We start from the raw sequence: 22,374 nt of genomic DNA on the forward strand, positions 1-22,374 counted from the left end.
GACCAGAGAAGAGACCCTCTTAAGAATATGTGGGGGTGGGCAGGAGAAGGACTAGACCAGGGGTCTGCAACCATTAAGACAAAAAGAGCCACTTGGACCCGTTTCCGAAGAAAAAAAAACTGGGAGCCGCAAAACTCGTCATTATAAAAATATTTTTTTTGTCACTTTTTATTATTATTTCTTTGTTTGACCCCTCAGAATTACTCCTCCTCATAGAAATAAACGTTAAATTAACAAGTTACCTTTTTGTGTGTGTGTTCTTCACTCCCCTTCAAAACAGTGACCAGCGTACATGCCCCCTTTCAATGCAGTGACCAGCGTACATGCCCCTTACAATGTAGTGGGCGGGCGGGAAGGTGATGTCGGGACGGTGCGTGACTAACGCACGCACCACGCCATGCGACGTCACAGCCAGTACACAGTGGGGAGTGTCGGGGCGCACAATGCTAGTGTCCGCCCCGGAGCCCCCTCGCTAGTGTCCGCCCCGGAGTGTCCCCTCGCTAGTGTCCGCCCCGGAGCCGCGGCAAAGGTGTAAAAGAGCCACATGCGGCTCCGGAGGTTGCAGACCCCTGGACTAGACCATGTGAAAAATGAACATAATGTTGTAGCTGCAGTTCATTCATTTTCAGCTTTGTATTCTTGTGATTAAAAAAGTGCGCCTAGACATTCCGTTGTTGCTCCCATAACCTAGGTTGAAGGTGCCCTTTAGCTCCTAGCTTTCATGTCTCAGGTTTTAATACTTCCATCCAAAGCACAGATAAGACTATCATATTGCTTTTCGCACTTGGACCTTGCTGAGTTAATCTGCAACTACAGTAGAGGTCTTCCCACTACAGCTCGCTTTCCAGGAGCAGTAGTTCCGACTGCAACATCTTGGCCCAAGTGTAAATAAGTATATACTTAGCAGACCTGGCTAGGTATTTACTTAATGAAGAAACTGGCTTGACCATTTTAGTAATAGCCTCTGCAGAATCCAATCTTACTACTATGAAATTACGGTATTGCAGAGGACCCCCAAACCCATTTAATTTACCACCAAATCATTAAATATTTTGCTTTGCTGTAGGAGAAGTTGAAGAAAGCAATTAATAACAATAAACATGGAATTACTTATAGGCAAAATTCTCATTTGTAGATTCTCCTTTGGGGGATAAGGCTAAAAAATATTACACTAGAATTTCAAATATGCCTGTATTCAACTGTAAATTATGTTTTATTTTTTAAATGATACAGAAAAGCATGGCAATGGTAGGCATCTATCATGTACATTTCTTATAGAATATGGAAATATATATTTGGGAGAGGATCATTTGAATTTTGTAAATTAAGCCTCTATGAAGAATTGAAGCATTTCTTTCACATATTAAATTATAATTTTCTGCATGTTTTTGAAACCATGCTCCTTTTTCATATTGCAGCCTGTCAGTACAATAGTCACAATATAACTTACAGCCCCCAAAACATATAAATGTAACTGAACAATGCCTTTTGGATTGATGTTTTTAATGAAGGATTTTTCCATTCATTTTGGACAAGGTTGAACAACTGAGTACAAAGCATTCATTATTATAAAAACAAATGGCTCCATATACTTGTTTGCAAGAGGAATGAATATGTTTTAAAAGGAAAAGTATAAAGTTCCAAAAGAACAGGACTTTTCATAGAACAAGATGGAAGGTTACCAATCCAACGGTCAAAAACATGAGAATGTGTTGAAAGCTCATAGTAGAAGTTCTGCTGAATATTGTGACTGCTCTATCTATCCATGGTCGATAATTTTTTGCACGTATATAGATTCCAGGAAGTTTGGGTCGGCCACAGCCAATACCAAAACTGGTGATTCCTATCAGATAAAACTTGGTGTAATCTGGAAAGTAACACATCAGAGGTCCTCCACTATCCCCCTGGAACATGAAAAACAGTAAGTTTTAATTTGCATCTCATGAACAGGCAAAACAAAATACAGTTTTCTAGGAAATATGGATCAGTTGGGAAAGCCTGAATCGGTAATCATGCTCTGCTATGTTGCTTTGCCATGTTGCTTTCTGATATAGGTATGCACACAGATGTTTAAAGCAAACCATTTTTATTTACACACATCAGAAATACACACATGCATGCACCCTTCAGCTTTCAGGGCTCGGACATAGGACAGATATTAACAACCAACAAGCTCTTTTCATCCATCTATTCAGTTAAATCTTCATTTTCTTCATACTCCATTTTCTCCTGCAGTTTCTAAAGTACTCTTCCATCAATTGATGCTTTATCAAAATTACCACTAGTTATATAGCACCCTGTAGAAAACAGAGAATAATAATAATAAAAATAAATTTTATTTATATCCCGCCCTCCCCAGCCGAAGCCGGGCTCAGGGCGGCTAACAACAATAAAACAGTACAAAAGTAAAACACAAACAACACTCTAAAATCATTCATTACAAAATTAATTAAATTCAAGCCACTGGCCACCATTGGGCCAGAGCTCCGCGAAGATTGCCGAGGGAGGGAGTCAGGCTGTGCCCTGGCCAAAGGCCTGGCGGAACAGCTCTGTCTTGCAGGCCCTGTGGAAAGATGTCAAGTCCCGAAGGGCCCTAGTCTCTTGTGACAGAGTGTTCCACCAGGTCGGAGCCACAGCCGAAAAAGCCCTGGCTCTAGTTGATGCCAGTCTAACTTCTCTGTGGCCTGGGACCTTCAAGATGTTTTTATTTGAAGACCGTAAGTTTCTCTGTGGGGCATACCAGGAGAGGCGGTCCCGTAGGTACGAGGATCCTAGGCCGTATAGGGCTTTAAAGGTTAAAACCAGCACCTTAAACCTGATCCTGTACTCCACCGGGAACCAGTGCAGCTGATATAGCACCGGGTGAATGTGATCTCGCAGCGAAGACCCCGTAAGGAGTCTCGCTGCAGCATTCTGCACCCGCTGGAGTTTCTGGGTCAGTCTTAAGGGCAGCCCCACGTAGAGCGAGTTACAATAATCCAGTCTGGAGGTGACCGTCGCGTGGATCACAGTGGCTAGGTCAGGGCGAGAGAGGTAAGGAGCCAACTGCTTAGCTTGGCGGACATGGAAAAATGCCGCCTTTGTTATAGCTGCAATCTGCGCCTCCATGGAAAGGGAGGTGTCGAAGATTACACCCAAACTCTTAACGGACGGAGCTGGCACTAATTGCGCCCCCGCTAGAGATGGGAGTTGCCCCCCCAATCCCATATCGTCCCGTCCCAGCCACAGGACCTCTGTCTTCGAAGGATTTAGCTTCAACCGGCTCCCACGTAACCATCCAGCCACAGCTTCCAGACATCTGGTCAGTGTGTCTGGGGCCGAGTCAGGATGGCCATCCATCAACAGATAGAGTTGGGTGTCATCGGCATACTGATAGCAACCCAGCCCAAAACTCCGGACAAGCTGGGCGAGGGGGCGCATAAAGATGTTGAAAAGCATCGGGGAGAGTATCGCACCCTGAGGTACTCCACACACCAAGGAGTGGCGCGATGACAATTCCCCCCCAAGCGCCACCCTCTGTCCCCGACCAGAGAGAAACGAGCGCAGCCATTGAAGGACTGTGCCCTGGATCCCCACGTCAGCAAGGCGGTGGTCCAGAAGTTCGTGATCGACCATGTCGAAAGCTACTGACAGATCTAGAAGAATCAGCAGCCCCGACCCGCCTCGATCCAGCTGTCTACGGAGATCATCTGTTAGGGCAACCAGAGCTGTCTCGGTCCCATGACCAGCGCAGAAGCCAGACTGGAATGGATCCAGAGCCGATGTTTCATCCAGAAACCCACCAAGCTGTTCAGCAACCGCTCTCTCAATCACCTTACCCAGGAACGGAAGATTCGAAACCTTTAGAAGCTCTTTAGTAACAAGGCAAACCAACATACTAATCAAACACGCACATCATTCAGATACAAAACTCTCACCTGCAGAATCTTCTCCTCCAACTCTTCAGTTAAAGCTTCCTTTTCTTCATGCTCTATTCTCTTCTGCGATTTCAAAAGTTACACTGCCACCCACAGCCTCTACAGGTAGGGGAATGGATGTGGCCTCATCCGTTGAGCATCAATATTATATACACATATATCTACAATCCCACTCTAGACCAGAATCGCTGGAATTTGCCAGGGAACATAGTTTTCCATTCTCTGGGAAAGTGCCGCTGCCTCTTCCCAAGTGGGAAATCTTGGTCACCTAGAAAGGTATTTCAACTGCCTCAGGGGCCCCTTGTAATAGGAGATCATGTTGTACCTGCTGACAACTTGTTACCTGTGTCCTTTGTCATGTTGCAGTCCTTGCATCCATCTTCGACTTTAAGATGGTCATCTCTTGGTTATAAAGCACCATCCATCAGGTTATCTTTTTCCTTTAACTGGACTACCCTGAGAACCCAAAACTGCCCAGCTTTTTTTAGTTCTTCCCCAGGGTGCCTGACCCATGGAAGAAAACCTCGTTAAATTTAGTTAGATTGTCCTCCTTGACCCTCTCCAAGTTTGCTATTTTCTTTGGGTTAGTCAGGGCCTCTTAAAGGAACATTATCTTAGTGTTCTCCCTTAAGGAAGCTTTTAAAAATGTGTTTTGAACCGCATTAGGCAAGGAACCCAGGGTTCGTGTATGGGCCTAGCTCAAGAGCAAACTACAAAGGCTGGCTTATCTGGGACCATTATCTAGACCTAGATCTAGATAGATAGATAGATAGATAGATAGAGAGAGAGAGAGAGATAGATGATAGATGATAGATGATAGATAGATAGATAGATATATCACTGATTGAGCCTTTTCCCTGGATGTTTCTTGACACATAGGTAGAATGGTAGAATGGCCAACAAAATACAGTGGTACTTTGGTTCTCAAACTTAAACCGTTCAGGAAGTCCGTTCCAAAACCAAAGCGTTCCAAAACCAAGGAGCACTTTCCCATAGGAAGTAGTGCAAAATGGATTAATCCGTTCCAGACTTTTAAAAACAATCCCTAAAACAGCAATTTAACATGAATTTTACCATCTAACAAGACCATTGATCCATAAAATGAAAACCAATAATGTACTGTACTATACAATAAATAAGACAGTATTGTAGATGATAAAAATTAAAATTATTATTATTTCTTACCTGCACTGATGTTAGTCATTGTTTGGAGGGGGAGGGGGCTTTTATCCATTTCCGCAGTCACACAATCAATCAATCAGTAGCTGAACTGGGTTCCACACAGTCACAAAAACAAATCAACCGAAAAAGCCTCAAAAACAAAAACGCAAAATAAATAGCAAAAACAAATAGCAAAAACTTAATCCGTTCTGGAAGTCCTTTTGACTTCTGAAATATTCAAAAACCAAGGCGCAGCTTCTGATTGGTACAGGTGCCCTGGAAAAAATAGCTGGCAACCGCATTGGACATTTGGCTTCCAAAAACTTTCAAAAAACAGAACACTTTCTTCTGGGTTTTCGGCGTTTGGTTCTCAAGTATTTGAGTACAAAGGCATTTGAGAAACAAGGTACCACTGTATGTGTGCCGAACACCCATCACAGACATGCCCTCACACCTTCAGATCGTTTCCTCAGGACAGGTAACTATTAGTGTTTAACAATGTCAGGGGCAACTCTGCTTCCCCTGTAGGCTGATGTATCTTTATGAGGAAAGGGTAGATTAGTGAGGAACCTCCCAAGCTTGTCGTCCTTGTGCTGACCTATTGATCTTCTCTCAGTGTTAGACCAATGCTCTTAGGGTTGCTGGCCTCAATTCCACTCTTTCTCCATACCTCATAGTGGGGGAAGAGTTAGCTATTCGGGTTAGAACTAGGATCTTTCCTATCACATATGTATTTCCTACAATGAACACAGCTTTCGTGTTTTTCCGAAAACCCTGAGTCTTAATGTGATCATATCCAGGATAATCACCTCTAGCAGGGATTCAGTATTCAGTTCACCTTCGGTCAGCTTTTTAACTCCAAACACCAACATTTTATTCGTTCCTTTGATTTCTGCCTTCTTCATTTCCTAAACCTTGCTGTCTTTCTGCCCTCCCCATTTTCACAAACATCAGTCATCAGCATCTGAGCATTACCACTGTGCTGCCACTTGCAGTCTTGTTACTTAAGTGTAGGCTTTTGGTCTAGGCAATGTGCGTTTGTGTAGTAACTTACCTGTTTTATTCTGTACCATTGCAACTGACGCTTCTAGCTACAAAGCCACTTTCTCTGCCATTTTGTTAAAATAAATACTATTTATCTTGCAATCTATGAGTCTTTTGCTAACTCTCCCAAGTAAGAAAAACAACTTGGCAATGGTATAGTTCAATAACTTTGAGGTGTGCAATGATCTCCAGATTAAAGATTCCCAAAACCACATTTCTGTGAGTACAAGCTAGTTTGGGTACTCAGATAGGGAGATGGAACGCCTGGTAAAAAATGACACGTGAATATATTTTTGGCAATATGTTTTTAAATAGAATTATTTCCTTTTTACCTGGCAGCTATCCACATGTCCAGTTTCAGAACCAGCACAAAGCATATTCCACGATACTACGCCTGCATACCAGTCATATCTATTGCAGATATATAGTGGAATAACGTCAACTTGAGCTTCTTGTAATATAAATTTTCCTCTAACTGTAATGAACACAAAACACTGTTAGAAGTATGCTTGTGTTTCTTTAGCGCTGTGTAATATAAAATTGCTAGCTATAGCAGCTCTTGGGAAAGGACAATGATAAAACTCATGAACTGTGCCACACATCCCCTGTGAAGTCTATTTCCAGTATTCCACAGAAGATTAATACTTTTTGAAAAGCATTTTAAGAGTACATTTAAAAACACACAGTGTGAATGCAACAAACACACACACACACTCACACACACAGAGCGCTTTGACTGGTACAAGGAATCCTCCGTACATTCTACAGCAAACTCAGTTTTCTTTCTGTGCATTGTGTGAAAGAATCCCAAATGTCCTCCCTGGAGTGAATCCAATGCTACTCTGAGAAGGGCTAGCACTGAATACAACTCACTGCAAAGATTCTTCCTGAGATCACCAATCTCAATTAGATCACCAAACTGATTTTTAACACAGATTAAAGGACACATAAGATATTTACCCTTCTCCTCTGTGTTTCCCCATCCACTTATGAAACATGGGTTTTCATCTGCCACTAGTTGAGTAGTGCTGTTAGGTAAGCAGATAGGCTGAATATAATCACTGTAGCTGATAGGCCTTTTTAGTTTAAACAAGGCAACATCATTTTCGTACGTGCTTCTCTTGAAACCAGAATGCATCACGATAGCTCTGACATGGCGCTTTACGGTAGAAGATTCATAGTTATAAAGATGGTGCAAGCCAAATACAACCCTCCAAAATGCAGGATCCCTAAGAGAGAATAAAATCCCTTTATCATGTCCACATACAGGAATTTTCTTACAAACGGGTGGTTCAGAAATGATTTTTCTGCACATGTGATTGGTTCATAAGACACCCACATACCTTTTTCAGTCACCATATTTGTTGCTGTTCCACTGCTTACTGTCCACATCAGTAGGCAGATCCTGATGAAAAATATTCTGGGGCAGATCCTGATGAAAAATATTCTGGATTTTATATTGTTCCTCACCCCAACCACTCTTTCTCTGTCCTCCACTACATTTTTACTCCATTGCCTTGTAAAAAAACATTCAGAAGTGTGGAAGACTGCAAAAGCAAATGCTACCACCTTCACAACAGTCTTGTGATTTGTGTGTGAGCAACATCTATTTCCATTTGTTTGTTTTATACCTTAATAATGGAGATCTTGTGCAAAAATATTTGTCTGCGTCTCCATCATGAATGTGGCATGTCTTCTCAATATAATTACCACCTCTTAATGCCACTTCTTTATCACAGTGCAACTACACCTACTGCTCTTTGTTGCTGATTATTTTATTTCCAGATGTAATTATAAATACTTCTGGCTAAATCATAGTTTCATTCAGCTAACATAAAGGTAAAGGTAAATGACCCCTGGACTGTTACGTCCCGTCAAAGGCGACTATCGGGTTGCGGCGCTCATCTTGTTTCAGGCCAAGGGAGCTGGCCTTTGTCTGCAGACAGCTTTCCAGTTCATGTGGCCGGCATAACTAAACCACTTTTGGCGTAACAGAACACCGTGACGGAAGCCAGAGCGCACGAAAATGCCATTTACCGTACCTTCCTGCCACAGTGGTACCTATTTATCTACTTGCACTGGCGTGCTTTTGAACTATTAGGTTGGCAGGAGCTGGGGCAGGAGCTCACCCCGTCGTGCGGATTCGAACTGCCGACCTTCAAACTATCCCTGTTTGGAGTTGAAAAGTCAAATACACCTTTGGTTAACAGTCAAATGCACTAACCAGTTGCACCAGAGACACCTGCAAGAAACTGAGTTGAAAAGTATGATTATCTGCAGTAAACAGAGCCACACCACATTTAAATAACATTCACTGCACTCTTAAAGCACACGACTCTCTCCCCACCCCAATAATCCTGGGGACTGTAGTTTGTTTAGGGTACTGGGGCAGTGAGGAGGCAAACTATGGTTCCCATGATTTTGGGAAGAAGTAATGGGACGCAGGTGGCGCTGTGGTCTAAACCAGAGCCTAGGGCTTGCTGATCAGAAGGTTGGCGGTTCGAATCCCCACAATGGGGTGAGCTCCTGTTGCTCGGTCCCTGCTCCTGCCAACCTAGCAGTTCGAAAGCACGTCAAAGTGCAAGTAGATAAATAGGTACTGCTCCGGCGGGAAGGTAAACGGCGTTTCCGTGCACTGCTCTGGTTTGCCAGATGCAGCTTAGTCATGCTGGCCACACAACCCGGAAGCTGTACACCGTCTCCCTCGGCCAATAAAGCGATATGAGCACCACAACCCCAGAGTCGTCCACGACTGGACGGTCAGAGGTCCCCTTTTAATGTGCTTTTAAAATATGCTGTACATAAGAGATAAGGAAGTAATTACTGAAGTTATTCTTTTGCAGTATAAAATGTCTCCAATAGGATCCATGAATTAATCATTCAGGAAGCAGGTTTCATTGCATCTGCTTTGTTGGCGGCCCAGTTCCATCAGGCCTCTGAACTATGCTGGCTGGTCAATACAGAAATATAGAAACTGTCTAGAAATCGGTGCTTGAGTTTTGAGTTTTGTTTTCCTCTTCCCTCCTCCTCCCTTTTCCCTTGTGTGTTTGTTTTTTTGTTTGTAAGCCTACAGGTAGGAAGTGTCTTGATTTGATTTCATGTAAGCCACTCTGGGAGGCTTCTTGGCTAAAGAGCAGAGTACAAATGCTCTAAATAAATAAATGCTTGGCATTTTCCTGCAGACAGATGTGAACTCATTTTGTACACAGAAAGCAGAGACCTTGCTCTTTCCTTGCCCCTTTTTCAGATCTGAAAAACTACAACATTCTAGTAGATATCTGTCCACCACCTTGCCCAAGAAGGGGGTATTTATGACTGGGTGGTAGTTCTTTTAACTGCAGGGTCCAGATGGCCTTTTTTTTTGGTAATGAACTCCACTGCAGAGATCTGGTTTTCCATGCCTTGTATTGATATTTGCAAAACGTTTGGATGTCTGCGCTGGAATTCACTGCCTGGTGGTTGGAGGGCTGAGCACGTTTGTGTGTGTAGAAACCTGTGAACTCCAGAAATGTATGAATTGCATTGATTGTTCAATCCACTTTTTGCCTCTGGTTGCCCATGGGCTGTGAAAGGTTCCCCACCCTTGCTATAAAGCATAGCAGGGAATGGTTTCAGGTGGGGATGGGGGGGGTGAAAGGAAAAAGGGCCCCCAATTTCTGAACTACCCCCCTGCTTCTGATCTCTGAATTGATGTTACAGGCCTATTGCCGCAAGTGGGTTGCTCCTGTTATTGATATACTGAAATGTTTTGTTCCAAGTCTCTCTCTAGCGGTAGATACAGATTTCAAAAATAAGCTAGTCGTTTTAACAAATATACTTTTTTCACACCTATAACTGGCAAAAAAAGAAGAAAAAGATTTAGAACAGAAATATACCTACGTCCATTTTTTAATGCAGTGTGCTGCTGTCAGCACTGAGTAGTTATTAATCACGGATCCACCACATACATGGTGATATCCTGTACCAAAGCGGTAAACTTGAAGACTAACTTGCCATGGCCATGCCCCTGGCTCAGCATCACGTCCACCCACAATCCGATTCCATACTGTCGTCTCTCCCATCAGAGGCCTTGTCCCGCAATCTAGAAATGAAAACACAGTTATGCTAGTGGTGAGATACGTCCCTCAAAATACAGCAGGCGTTCAGCAACAAATACATTTAAAGCAGATCCTTAGAACCGTTGTTTTGAATGGATCGGTATGGCACAACAATTCCGTGACCAGATTTCTGTTGGGCATTGTGGAGGGAAGTATTTATTTACTTATTGGACAACAAAACCCAACTCCCACTCCTGCTGGCCACTTAAACTTAAGCGTCTGCCACCATTCAGTCTCACTCATTTCCTCTAAAACTTTAGCTTAAGAAAACTAATCGGGCTTCATTAGCTGATCATATAGTGCAGGGGGCTTTTTAAAAATATATAGGTAATTTGGTGCAATTATACCTTCGTACCTTGGAACTCGAATGGAATCGGTTCCAGAAGTCCATTCAACTTCCAAAACGTTCAGAAACCAAAGCATGGCTTCTGATTGGCTGCAGGAAGCTCCTGTTGGACGTTCGGGTTCCAAAGAACATTCGCAAACTGGAACACTCACTTCCGGGTTTGCGGCATTCGGGAGCCAAAACGTCTGAGTACCAAGGCGTTCGGGATCCAAGGTACGACTGTATAGGGTTTTGTATGTAGGAAAGCAGAAACTTAAAACTAGCTTGGTGGCTATTAGGCAGTCACTGCAAGATCCCTCAATGCTGGCATGGTATGTGCCCACTCACCACCCAAGCTGTGGTCTGCTGTGCACTAGCTGCAAACCCCACATACAGCACATTACACTGACGACGCTGTGCCCCAAAACTCCTGATGACTGCTTCCAGTGGCATCTGATTGGCCACAGAGGACAAGTTGCTGCGCTTAGATAGGCCGCTGGCCTGATCCAGGAAGCTTTGCTTATGGTTTTAAGTTTACCGGAGACATCATTTGTGAGAACCAGCACCTCCACACGCCCAAATTTCTGCTATAACGGAGGCTCTTCTGCATAAATTTCAGCGGCCTTTTGAGGGGGCATCCATTTGGAAGTAGCAAGACGCCCCGGAATAGCTTTCACATGTGACTGCCCTGCTCCCGATTCGCTTCCCATCTGAACTGCAAAAATGCGAGAATGAGCGCACGAAACAGAAACCCACATGTAGGAACCCTGCAGAGCTTGCCTTCCGCATTCGCAGCCCCCATCTCCTGGCAAGTGGCTCTGGGGATGGCATTTGGGTCCCCGTGGAAGAACCCATCATGGCCGTATGAATCAGGAGGCATGCTGTCCCCCCCCCCAATGTTTTATTTCCAACAAGTGTCGCTGGGTGGCTCAAGATGGAGGGGTGTTTTTTTTAATAAAAAAACCCCTTTAAAAACATAAAATAACACAAGATGTGATCCAATCTAATAAAAGGAAGGAATACACTATTTCTACAATAATTTGAAGGGTTAACATGTGTATACTTCAGCTATTCCAAACTATGCTACCTACCCCAAACACAGGGGTGTGTTTGCGTGTAAACTTTATTGTGTGAGGAACCAGGCCCAGATTGGGGGGGGGGCATATGGGCCACTTGGCCCGGGCCTCCGATTCCAAATGGGGCCTTGATCAGCATATTTATCTATATTTCCCATTTTGTCTTTATATGCAGATACGGTTCAAGCCTTGAAATAAAATTATTTGTCAGCATAACTTTTGTGAAAATTATTTATATACTTACTTATTTATAAGACTTCAGTTATCCCCAGGGTAAAAAAAAAAGTGGGGGGCACATTATCTACCTGGCCCGGGTCTCTGCCTGGCTCTGCAAGGCCCTGTGAGGAACTCCAGAGTGGCTAATTAGAACTGCAAGTTGGGTTTTTGTTTTTCTGTTATAAAAAGGCCAAAACTATTGTGTGAGGAATGCCAAGTGGCTAGTTATGTCTGCAAGTTGTTTTTTTCGTTTTTGTATTATTAAAAAGGTCAAAACTAGGGTATTTATGGTAACTTGTTTCCCAGTATGTGTAACAGAGTGTTTAAATCTTGTACAACACCTTGTGAAATCTGTGTCAGCCAGAGATAACAGATTTCACAGCAGAGCAGAAAGGGTAGCAACAAAGAAGTTGGCTGGGTGGTAGAAGGTGTGCCTGAAAAAAGAGGCAGCAACCTTCCAGACTGACTAGTTATGGGGGGCATAAACCTTCAAGGATCAGTGTATAGTGCTATAAGTATTTTAAGTCTCAAATATAGAATAAATATTTATAAATGCACACATATCTAAAAGTATAAACAGTGGTCGTTTCCAGGACCCAAATGCAACCCCCCGAGCCGCTTGCCGGGAGACGGGGAGGGATCCTCACGGCGGATCCATGGGCCTCGACCTGCAGGAAAGAAACCGCCCGCTTGATTTGAGGGATCCAATGCCTTCGCATCCTTCCCTCCCCAGCGGCGACCCCGGTGGCGAAGCTGCGCCGCCTGTTGCGCGCTCCGCGCACGTCCCACCGGAGGTTTTGAAGCGGCTTCCCTCCCGCTCCCCGCCTTCCTCGGGGAAAGCGCGCTCCACGCGCAGCTCCGCCCCTGCGATCCTAAACGCTTCCGACGGGCCGCGCACCGCTCAAGGGGGACGAGGAAAGCCTGGCTCACCCTCCGAGGGAAGCAGAGACGTTATGTTCAGGGTCACGGCTTGACCCAGCAGCAGCGCCAGCAGAGGTGCAGCGGCTGCCCTGAGACGGCTTAGCCGCATCGTCCGTCGAGGAAACTTTCTCCTCCGGCCGAAGTGACGTTAGCGCGTCGGTTGGATCGCTTGCTCCTCGGGGCGGGAGTCTCCTGTCGGGGATCGATAAGGGAATCCCGAGAGTCGGCAACGAGGGAGGATGGGGACGACCTCTCCCCAAGCCCTACGAAAGCGAAGCTTCCTATTATTTAACCCGACGTAAGGAAAGCAAAAAACCGCCTGGTGAAATGTCACAGCGACGGCAGCTGATATCGGCTTTGCCCGTTACAATAAATCGTATTTTACGAAAGTAATCGGGGCTAAGAGAGGCAACGGGCAGGGGCATGGGTTCTTTTAGCAGTTGAAGGGATTTTGATAAATAAGGATTGATATGCCTAATAATAATGATGATGATTTTATTATTTATACTCCACCCATCTGGCAGGGTTTCCCCAGCCACTCTGGGCAGCTTAAAAAATTGTAAAGGTAAGGTAAAGGACCCCTGGACAGTTAAGTCCAGTCAAAGGCGACTATGGGGTGCAGTGCTCACCTGGCTTTCAGGCCGAGGGAGCCGGGTTTGTTTACAGACAGCTTTCCAGGTTATGTGGCCAGCATGACTAAACCACTTCTGCCACAACGGGACACACGTGATGGAAACCAGAGCACACGGAAACGCTGTTTATCTTCCCACTGCAGCGGTACCTATTTATCTACTTGCACTGGCGTGTTTTCAAACTGCTAGGTTGGCAGAGCAACGGGAGCTCACCCCATCGCAGGGATTCGAACCACCAACCTTCTGATTGGCAAGCCCAAGAGGCTCAGTGGTTTAGAGCACAGCACCATCTGTGTCCCTGATATAAAAATGGTAAAATATTAGGCATTAAAAAATTGCCTTCAGATGTCTTCTTAAGGTCAGGTACCTGTAGTTGTTTATTTCCTTGACATCTGATGGGAGGGTGTTCCACAGGGTGGGTGCCACTACTGAGAAGGCCTCTTCTTGCCTGGTTCCCTGTAACCTCCCTTCTCGCAGTGAGGGAACCGTCAGAAGGCCCTCAGAGTTAGACCTTAGTGTCAGGACTGGACAATGCTTGTGTAAGAGCAACACAAGTACCCTCCTACGATTGGCTCTTATAGACGACCATTATGCAGTGAGGGCGGGGGAAAGCGTATCTTAAAGGATTTAGTTCTGAATCAACTCAGTGTTTGGGGAGTGTGTGTAAAACTCATGCAAGGTTGGCTTTGCATCTGGCCAACTGAAGCACAGTACAGTATTGTAATACTACAGCACTCTTTGTGTAACTTTTCCCATGGTGGGCGGTGTACATTGTCCCCCCCCCCACCAATATTATCACAATAACCCTATGAAACAGTTTAGGATGAGAGTTTGTGACTGGCCCAAGGTTACCCCATGTGGTTCATAACCAAGTGGGGATTTGAACCCATGTCTCTTAACTACTAGAGCACACTAGGAAGGACTTAGGGTAGAATGACAGCTATTTGTTTCAAGATTTATATGCGACTTTTCCACAGCTAAAGCACTTGTGAACAGTTCACATCAGTATTAAACAATAAATTACAACGGTGTGTGATAAAACACTGAAACAATAATGTATCACTCAACAAACCAGTCTACCTTGTACTGATAAAGCTTGGTCCTAAACATAGGAAACTTATTTATTAGCTACCACTGATCTTACTACCGTAGCTTTTAAAATTGTATATAATAATAATGATTTTATTATTTATACCCCACCCATCAAAAAATGTAAAATGTACATATATGTACATTCCACATGTGCTGTGCCTAGAAAGCACAAGTCCTGGCAGTTTCCCGCTTGACTGGAGTTTCCCCCTTTCCAAGGGAAAACCCGCTCTTTAGTGATATATCAGAACAAATGGGTTTTTTCCAGGAGGGTGATGGAAGCAGCATAACAAGGGGAGGCATGGATAAACCAGTCTGTATATACATATTTTTTATTGTGAAATCACTTTGGGAAGCTTTATGAGAAGCGATTCATAAAGGAAATTAAATGAACAGTGCTTCTGGGTTTACATCTTTGCGGATAAAACTTGTTTTTGAATTTGTCAATTCAAAGTAGATTATAAAGCATCGTAACTGTTAAATACTGCATTTTGGTAAAGATTTGCAGGAGGAAATAATTGAGTTTAAAAGTGCAATGGAAGAAGATTGCCTGTTCACAGAACAAGATGAATGGTTACCCACACCACAGTTGAAAAAATCAGAACACATGGAATGCTCACAATGGAGGTTTTGTCAAGTAGGCGTGAATCTATCCAACTTTTGTAATTAGCTGCATGTATATAGATTCCTGGCAATTTTGGTCGACCACAGCCAATACCAAAGCTGGTGATTCCTACCAGATAAAATTTCTCATCATCTGGCAAATAACACATCAGAGGACCACCACTGTCTCCCTGGAAAATGAAAAATAAAGAAGACAATCTAAGTGTTGTTGACAGTATTCGGAAGGTTTCACATGGAGAGGGATTGAGATATAATCGTTTTGAGTTTTACCTCTCAGAAATCATCAAGAGAAAATACTCATTGCTAGGAAATAAGGATGAGTCTGGAAATACCGGTAATGAATTGGGTAATCTTCCTTTGTGGCTCAACAGCACTACCAACAGGTAAGGTAACGGGACCCCTGACCGTTGGGTTTAGTCGCAGACGACTCTAGGGTTGCGGCGCTCATCTCGCTTTACTGGCCCAGAGAGCCAGCATACAGTTTCCAGGTCATGTGGCCAGCATGACTAAGCAGCTTCTGGCAAACCAGAGAAGCGCACGAAAACGCCGTTTACCTTCCCGCCGGAGTGGTACCTATTTATCTACTTGCACTTTGATGTGCTTTCGAACTGCTAGGTTGGCAGGAGCAGGGACCGAGCAACGGGAGCTCACCCCATCATGGGGATTCGAACTGCTGACCTTCTGATCGGCAAGCCCTAGGCTCTGTGGTTTAGACCACAGCGCCACCCACTCTCGAGTACCAACAGTCAGGCCACTTTAAAAATGTGATCATTTGGGGGAGGTGGGGAGAGGAATTCTAGACATCAAGCTAGTCATACAATAATAGTACTGTACATGATATTCCATTTAATGTTAGCTACCATAACAAGAGCCATGTTTTTATTACAATTCTTGCCTCACCCTCTGTTGCCAAATTCTGTTTTGGAGGGAAGCATAGTGGAAATAGGTGAATACCCTGAATTTTTATGCACAGCTCTTCTTTCATTTATTTTATGTTCTGAAATGTATACCCCACTTTTCTTTCTAAAATAAACTCAAAAGTTCCCACTCATTCGTCAGCTACTAGTATATTTCAGTGAGCCAAAAAAAGACTCAAAAAGAAAATAGTGATAACAGGATCTATATCTTAACTGGAATTATGCCGCATGCAATCTCAAATCAATATTGGGCACATGAAATTATGGTATTGCTTGAATTTTACTGTGATTTGTCAATGAGACCATTTCATCAAATGAAGAAACAGCAACTTATTTCTATTAATTTTCCAACTGCTTTGATAGTACTGTGACCAGTGTTACCCTCATCCAGTAATGATATTTGAGCTACCAACAAGAAGACAACAGGTTTCTTCAATTTGTTTTGAAACAGAATTATCTTCATTTTACCAGGCAAGCGTCAACATGTCCACTTTCAGAGCCAGCACAAAGCTGATTCCTTGATAGTCGTCCATTATACCAATCGTAACTATTACAGACTTCGTGTGGAAAAACTTTTATTTCAGCTTCTTGTAATATATAACTTGGTGTACCTATAATGAATACATAAAATACAGCTGGTAGTATGCCTCTGTTTAACATTCTGTAACATATTGAACAATATGCAAAAATGCTGGCTGTTGACATCTTTTGGTCCAAAGTAACTTTCTTAAGCCTCATGCACCACAGCCACATCCCCATTAAAGTGCAGAGAACCTATGTCAATTGCTAAAACGGAGCTCAAAAGTCATTCCACCATCTTGGAGATGTGATGAATTTTGGTACACTGATGAATTTTTTGGTACACTAGGTGAATGCAGAGCTGTAGATACAATCCCTTTTTTAAAATAAATAAATAAATTATTTATGATTTTCAATCTTATACATTTCAATAATTTTACAATCATTTTAACATTTCAAAACTCGACTTCCTTCCCCCCTTAAATTTTTATTTTATATTTTCTGCATATTCCAAATTAAATTAATCATTTATTCATCTACTTTCAATGTATACTCTCAGCTGTAGATGCAACCCCATTTATCTTTGAGTGTGCTGCATTCTCCTTTAAATTTTCTAGTGGTGCAACCTTTAAATGAGCAATCTGAATGGCTGGGCTTAACGATGGTGCAATGAGTTTAGGCATCACCATGGGCAGGGTTAGAAGTCATGGAAGCAGTGTACTAAGTTGTAATCAAATTAATTACAATAGGACCACAACTTATGTGGGGGTTATGTGGGATGTCACGCAACCTTCCCAGAGCCCAGAATGCAAGGCAGAGGGTTTTTAAACTATTTCTCTGGCGGGAAAACCCTTTGCGGAAAGAGCTTTTAAGTCCTCCACCTTTCTTACTGGGCTCTGAGTCACACAAGGGTTCTGGAGGTTCTCACAAGTCTCCAGGACACTGATAAGCAAGGCTGCCCCACCCCCCTATCTAGTCCCCCCGGTCACAATGTGTAAAGCTGAGATCAAGTACAGTGGTACCTTGGTTCTCAAACATCTTGGTTCTCAAACGCTTTGGTTCTCAAACTCCAAAAACCGGTAAGTAAGTGTTCCGGTTTTCAAACTATTTTTGGAAGCTGAACGTCCGATGCGGCTGTCGGCTGTTGTTTCCAGGGCACCTGTACCAATCAGAAGCTGCACCTTGGTTTTCGAACATTTCGGAAGTCAAACTTCTGGAACAGATTAAGTTTGGTGCTTTTGTTTTTGCTATTTGTTTTGTGTTTTTGTTTTTGAGGCTTTTTCGGTTAATTTGTTTTTGTGACTTGTGTGGAACCCAATTCAGCTATTGATTGATTGTTTGTATGACTGCGGAAATTGATAAAAGCCCCCCATCCTGACTATCATCAGTGCAGGGAAGAAAAAAATTAAATTTTCCTTTTTATCATCTACAATACTGTCTTATTTATTTTATAGTACAGTACATTGATTATTGCTTTCATTTTATGGATCAATGGTCTCGTTAGATAGTAAAATTCATATTAAATTGCTGTTTTAGGGGTTGTTTTTAGAAGTCTGGAATGGATTAATTCATTTTGCATTACTTTCTATGGGAAAGTGTGCCTTGGTTTTGGAACGGACTCCCAGAATGGTTTAAGTTTGAGAACCAAGGTACCACTGTATGTGAAATGTACATATGTTGTGGTCCTAAGTTTATTCTGCTCATTGTCAGTTTATTTGTTTTGGCCATGAACACCTACTGAGTGTATACTTGTTGGGAAACCTGGGTTTCCTTCCAAGTAATGTGAAATAGTCCCAATATTCTGTGAACCGCCCTGAGACCTTCAGGTATAGGGCGGTATATGAAGTCAATAAATAAAAAATAAAAGGAAAAGGAAATATTTACCATTCTCTTTTGTCAATCCCCATCCACTTATATAACATGGGTTCCTGTCACTCAGGAGAAGAGGGGTGCTAGGTAAACAGATGGGCTGAATATAGTCATTGTATTTGATAACCTGGCTTAATTTAAACAAGGCAATATCGTTTACGTGACTTCTTGCATCATAACGACAGTGGGGCATGATTTTCATCACCTGGCTGTTTACAGAATGAATCTTGTCTCCATAAAGTCGACGCAAGCCAAACACAGCCCTCCAAAGCTCTGGTGTTGTCCTATGACAAAATGAAAGCCCTTGCAGAGTCAATCATTAAGCTAGGATTGCAACTTCAGAGCAATGAATTTTGTGTCTTGCTTCACCATCTGTTCAAAAATAAACATGAAGCTAGACTCATCAAACACCAAAAGAACGAGAGATATAATAAAAGCAACATATCCAGCAAATCGTTTACATTCCAAACAGATATACAGATAGGTAACACTCAGAGCAAGCTCAAAACATGCTCAACAAAAGTTTCAATTCAGTTCAACTAACTTGGAATTGGGCAAAACTAGGCTTTATTTCACCCAGGTCAAAGACAGAGTTTGGCACACGATGGCACCCCTCTGCGGGCTAGCCCCTCCGTAGCTATGGCATTGCTTGGAATGCCACAATGACAATTGTGTCTGTAAATAGAGCAATGTTATTTCCTTTCCTATCTGTGCCTTTTTTGCAGGGAGTTGATTTTATGATGCTCATTATCCCAGGGGGGAATTACATTCAGAAATTTGCTGGAGTGGACTGGGCGACATTCAGTGAATAGGATGGATCCTCCCTCTGGAACAGATAGGCAAAGCATTTCAAGTCTTTTGCCTCTTCCAGGATTAGGAGCCATTCTACCCTCCAGTTCTGCCCTGCCTCTGGTCAGGTTGGCAGATTCCTTTTTTCTATGGGTAAAGGGGGGGGGGTCCTTATTCTATATACCACTGTCTTTGTGGTTTCTCTTTTGCTTCGTTTTTGCCTCTTCCGTGTGTTTGAGAGGGTTTTCTCCAACAGATATCCATAATATAGCTATAACACTACAAATCACCTGACCTTGCAAAAAGCTGAAATAAGATAAAGAGCCACATGTATGGCTACACATACAAAAAACATTCAGTAAGTCCATATACTTATATTTGATCCATATACTTTTCTCACACCAGACACAGAAAAAAGATTGAATATATAAAGATCTGAATATATACCTGTTTTGAATGCAGTGTGCTGCTGTTAGCACGGAGTCATAATCAATTAAAGATCCAGCACATACATGAAGGTATCTTCCATTAGTATGGTGAACTTGAAGACTAACTTGCCAAGGCCATCTTCCAAGTTCAGCGTCATGTCCACCTACAATCCGTTCTTCCTCTGTGGTCTCATCTACAAGTGGCCTGGTTCCACATGCTAAATATCAAAATTTATATTGGTGAGATGCAATCCAGCAATTGGGTTGCAGCTTTCCATTTATGCAAGGACTTGTGTTTGTGCACTAGTACATTCCTTGAATTGTTGGGGATACCCAGAACACCTGATGGAGACATTATGCAAACCTGAAACATTCAAAATGGGGGGGGGGAAATAACCCTGGTTATACTGTATTGTTGTGTTGCAAACCAAAGCCAGCCTCTACAATATCACTGATTTTAACCTATGTTAACAGACGACTACATTATACGACTATTGTAAGATGCTCTCTTTTTTTACCCCAACAGGGCACCTAAACCTGCAAGAAGATGGGTAAAAATCACATGTTCTAAATTGAGTAAGATCCTAGTTCCAAGGAAAGATCCAGAGTTCATGATTTTCCTCTCCCCCTTTCTGAGGGTGGACGGACAAGGGGCATCAAGAAATCTAAGACTGTTCCTGTTTTGTATGCGGGGAGGCTCATTCCTTCTCTCGAAGGTGCTCTCCATAAAAGGATCTAGCCTTGTTTCCAGTCAATTAGGTAAAAAAAGGAAAAGGTAAAGGACCCCTGGACAGATAAGTCCAACCAAAAGCAACTACAGTGGTGCCCCGCAAGACGAATGCCTCGCAAAACGAAAAACGCGCAAGACGAAAGGGTTTTTCGGTTTTTGCGTCGCTTCGCAAAATGATTATCCCTATGGGCTTGCTTCGCAAGATGAAATGTCTTGCGAGTTCTTGCGAGTTTGTTTCCTTTTTCTTAAAGCCGCTAAGCCATTAATAGCCGCTAAGCCGCTAATAGCCGTGCTTCGCAAGACGAAAAAACCACAAGACGAAGAGACTCGCGGAACGGATTAATTTCGTCTTGCGAGGCACCACTGTATGGGGTGCAGTGCTCATCTGGCTTTCAGGCCGAGGGAGCCAGTGTTTGTCCACAGCCAGCTTTCCAGTTCATGTGACCAGCATGACTAAACCGCTTCTGGCGCAACGGGACACCCTGACGGAAACCAGAGCGCACAGAAACGTTTATCTTCCCGTAAATAGATGCCTATTTATCTACTTGCACTGGCGTGCTTCCGAACTGCTAGGTTGGCAGGAGCTGGGACAGAGCAACGGGAGCTCACTTCGTCACATGGATTTGAACCGCTGACCTTCTGATCAGCAAGCCCAAGAGGCTTAGACCACAGCACCACCTGTGTCCCTCCAGTCAATAGTCCCATAATCAATAAACTCCATAGTTGCCTTTGACTGGACTTAACCGTCTAGTGGCCCTTTACCTTCCAGTCAATTAATTCAAGGGTTGGTTCTAAATAATTTCTTATTTCCCCACCCCACCCCTAAAACACTGCAGGTAATTTTGCTTGCTCCAATAGGATAGAAACCGAATCCCCTCATTCTCCTTGGCCTATTTTTCGGATGGCAGCCGAGGGTCTCATTGAGCAGCCCCCTCCCCTAGCCCCCTTCCTTATGGGCGGTTCTCACGGGAAGGGAAGCCCCTAACACCGGAGGCCACTAGCAGCCTCCCTCCAGCCCCAGCCTCGAAGGGCGTGCCTGACACGTGAGAACCTGACACGTGAGAATGTGCCCGCGGGTTCCGCCGTCCAACGCCAAGCGAAGCCGAGCTCACTCTCTAGAGAGATCCCGGGCGAGGGGTTCTCGCCGGCGGCCTCGCCCAGCAGCAGGAGCAGCGCCAGCCAGCCAGCAACCGGCGCACGAAGACGTCGCATCGTCTGTCAAGTACACAAAATGGCGGGCGGCGAGTCTTCTCCCGCTTTTTTCCCGCGCTGCCCGGCTGAGCGTCTACGTTTTTCCGACGGCGGCGCCTGCGCGTTGGCGCCTCAGCCTTCGCTCCCGGGCGGCGGGTGTCGCGACTTGTCCCTCTGCAAAATGGGTCTCCCCTCCCGTCGGCGGAGGTGTCGGGAGCCGGTGGCAGCCCCTTGCTGGAGGGAGGGAAGGCTATTTCCATTCATTTCCCTGATCACAACCTTCGGGGTCACCTCGCATGCTGTACTGGAGGACGGAAACCGCCTGTTCACCCCCTCCCAATACTTCTGAAGCAGCTTTTTTTTGGGTGGGGGACTTAACTCTTATTTATAGATCTTCACAATACCAACTGTATGTATTCCCCCCCTCCAGTCATGTGAGTTAGGAAAGAGATTTGTACATGGTGATCCAAGGTACCTATAATGGAGATTCGTAACTTAGCAGGAGTTTGAACTTCGGTTTCCTGTTTCATTTTCTGGCAGGTTTACTGTGCCATTAACAAGCTGAGAGGCAGAATCGCAACAGATTGAGCTTTCCTTTTTGCCGCCTTTCCACTCCAGAAACAGTATTCTGGCATATAGGTGTTTCTTTGTTTTATCTAACATTCATTACTGGACCAAGCGTGGGAATGCACTCTTGTTTAAGCTCTTGTCATGTTCAGAAGCACACACTGTACTTTAGGCTGCTGTATAGAGATGGTAACAAAACAGAATAATTCTACTATGCCACAGCACTTTTTGTCGTCCTTTGTATCAAAAGAGCAAGCCTGTA

The 22,374-nt window shown here is 43.8% G+C and overlaps 1 protein-coding gene across 4 annotated transcripts; it reads right to left on the minus strand.

The window, feature by feature from the left end:
* Positions 1–1,482: 1,482 nt before the first annotated feature.
* Positions 1,483–21,616, minus strand: LOC128407124 (transmembrane protease serine 12-like). Of its 4 annotated transcripts, XR_008328722.1 has the most exons (7): positions 21,467–21,616; positions 19,644–19,842; positions 18,423–18,691; positions 16,488–16,630; positions 15,099–15,272; positions 10,112–10,203; positions 7,250–7,351 (listed from the first exon to the last, which is right to left on the minus strand). XR_008328722.1 is itself a non-coding variant. In XM_053375120.1 (6 exons), the coding sequence occupies exons 1-6, from the start codon at positions 21,564–21,566 to the stop codon at positions 10,183–10,185; spliced, it is 906 nt and encodes a 301-aa protein (XP_053231095.1). In that variant the 5' UTR covers positions 21,567–21,616; the 3' UTR covers positions 10,069–10,182. The 4 variants fall into 4 exon arrangements, 3 of the variants coding, with proteins under 3 accessions (XP_053231092.1, XP_053231095.1, XP_053231094.1); XM_053375120.1 differs by lacking the exon at positions 7,250–7,351 and having other exon boundaries at positions 10,069–10,203; XM_053375117.1 differs by lacking the exons at positions 15,099–15,272; positions 16,488–16,630; positions 18,423–18,691; positions 19,644–19,842; positions 21,467–21,616 and adding exons at positions 1,483–1,904; positions 6,455–6,597; positions 12,767–12,907 and having other exon boundaries at positions 7,083–7,351; positions 10,002–10,203.
* Positions 21,617–22,374: the final 758 nt, after the last annotated feature.

Source organism: Podarcis raffonei, chromosome 2 (assembly GCF_027172205.1).
Source record: "Podarcis raffonei isolate rPodRaf1 chromosome 2, rPodRaf1.pri, whole genome shotgun sequence".
In the NCBI taxonomy this organism is placed as follows: Eukaryota; Metazoa; Chordata; class Lepidosauria; order Squamata; family Lacertidae; genus Podarcis; species Podarcis raffonei.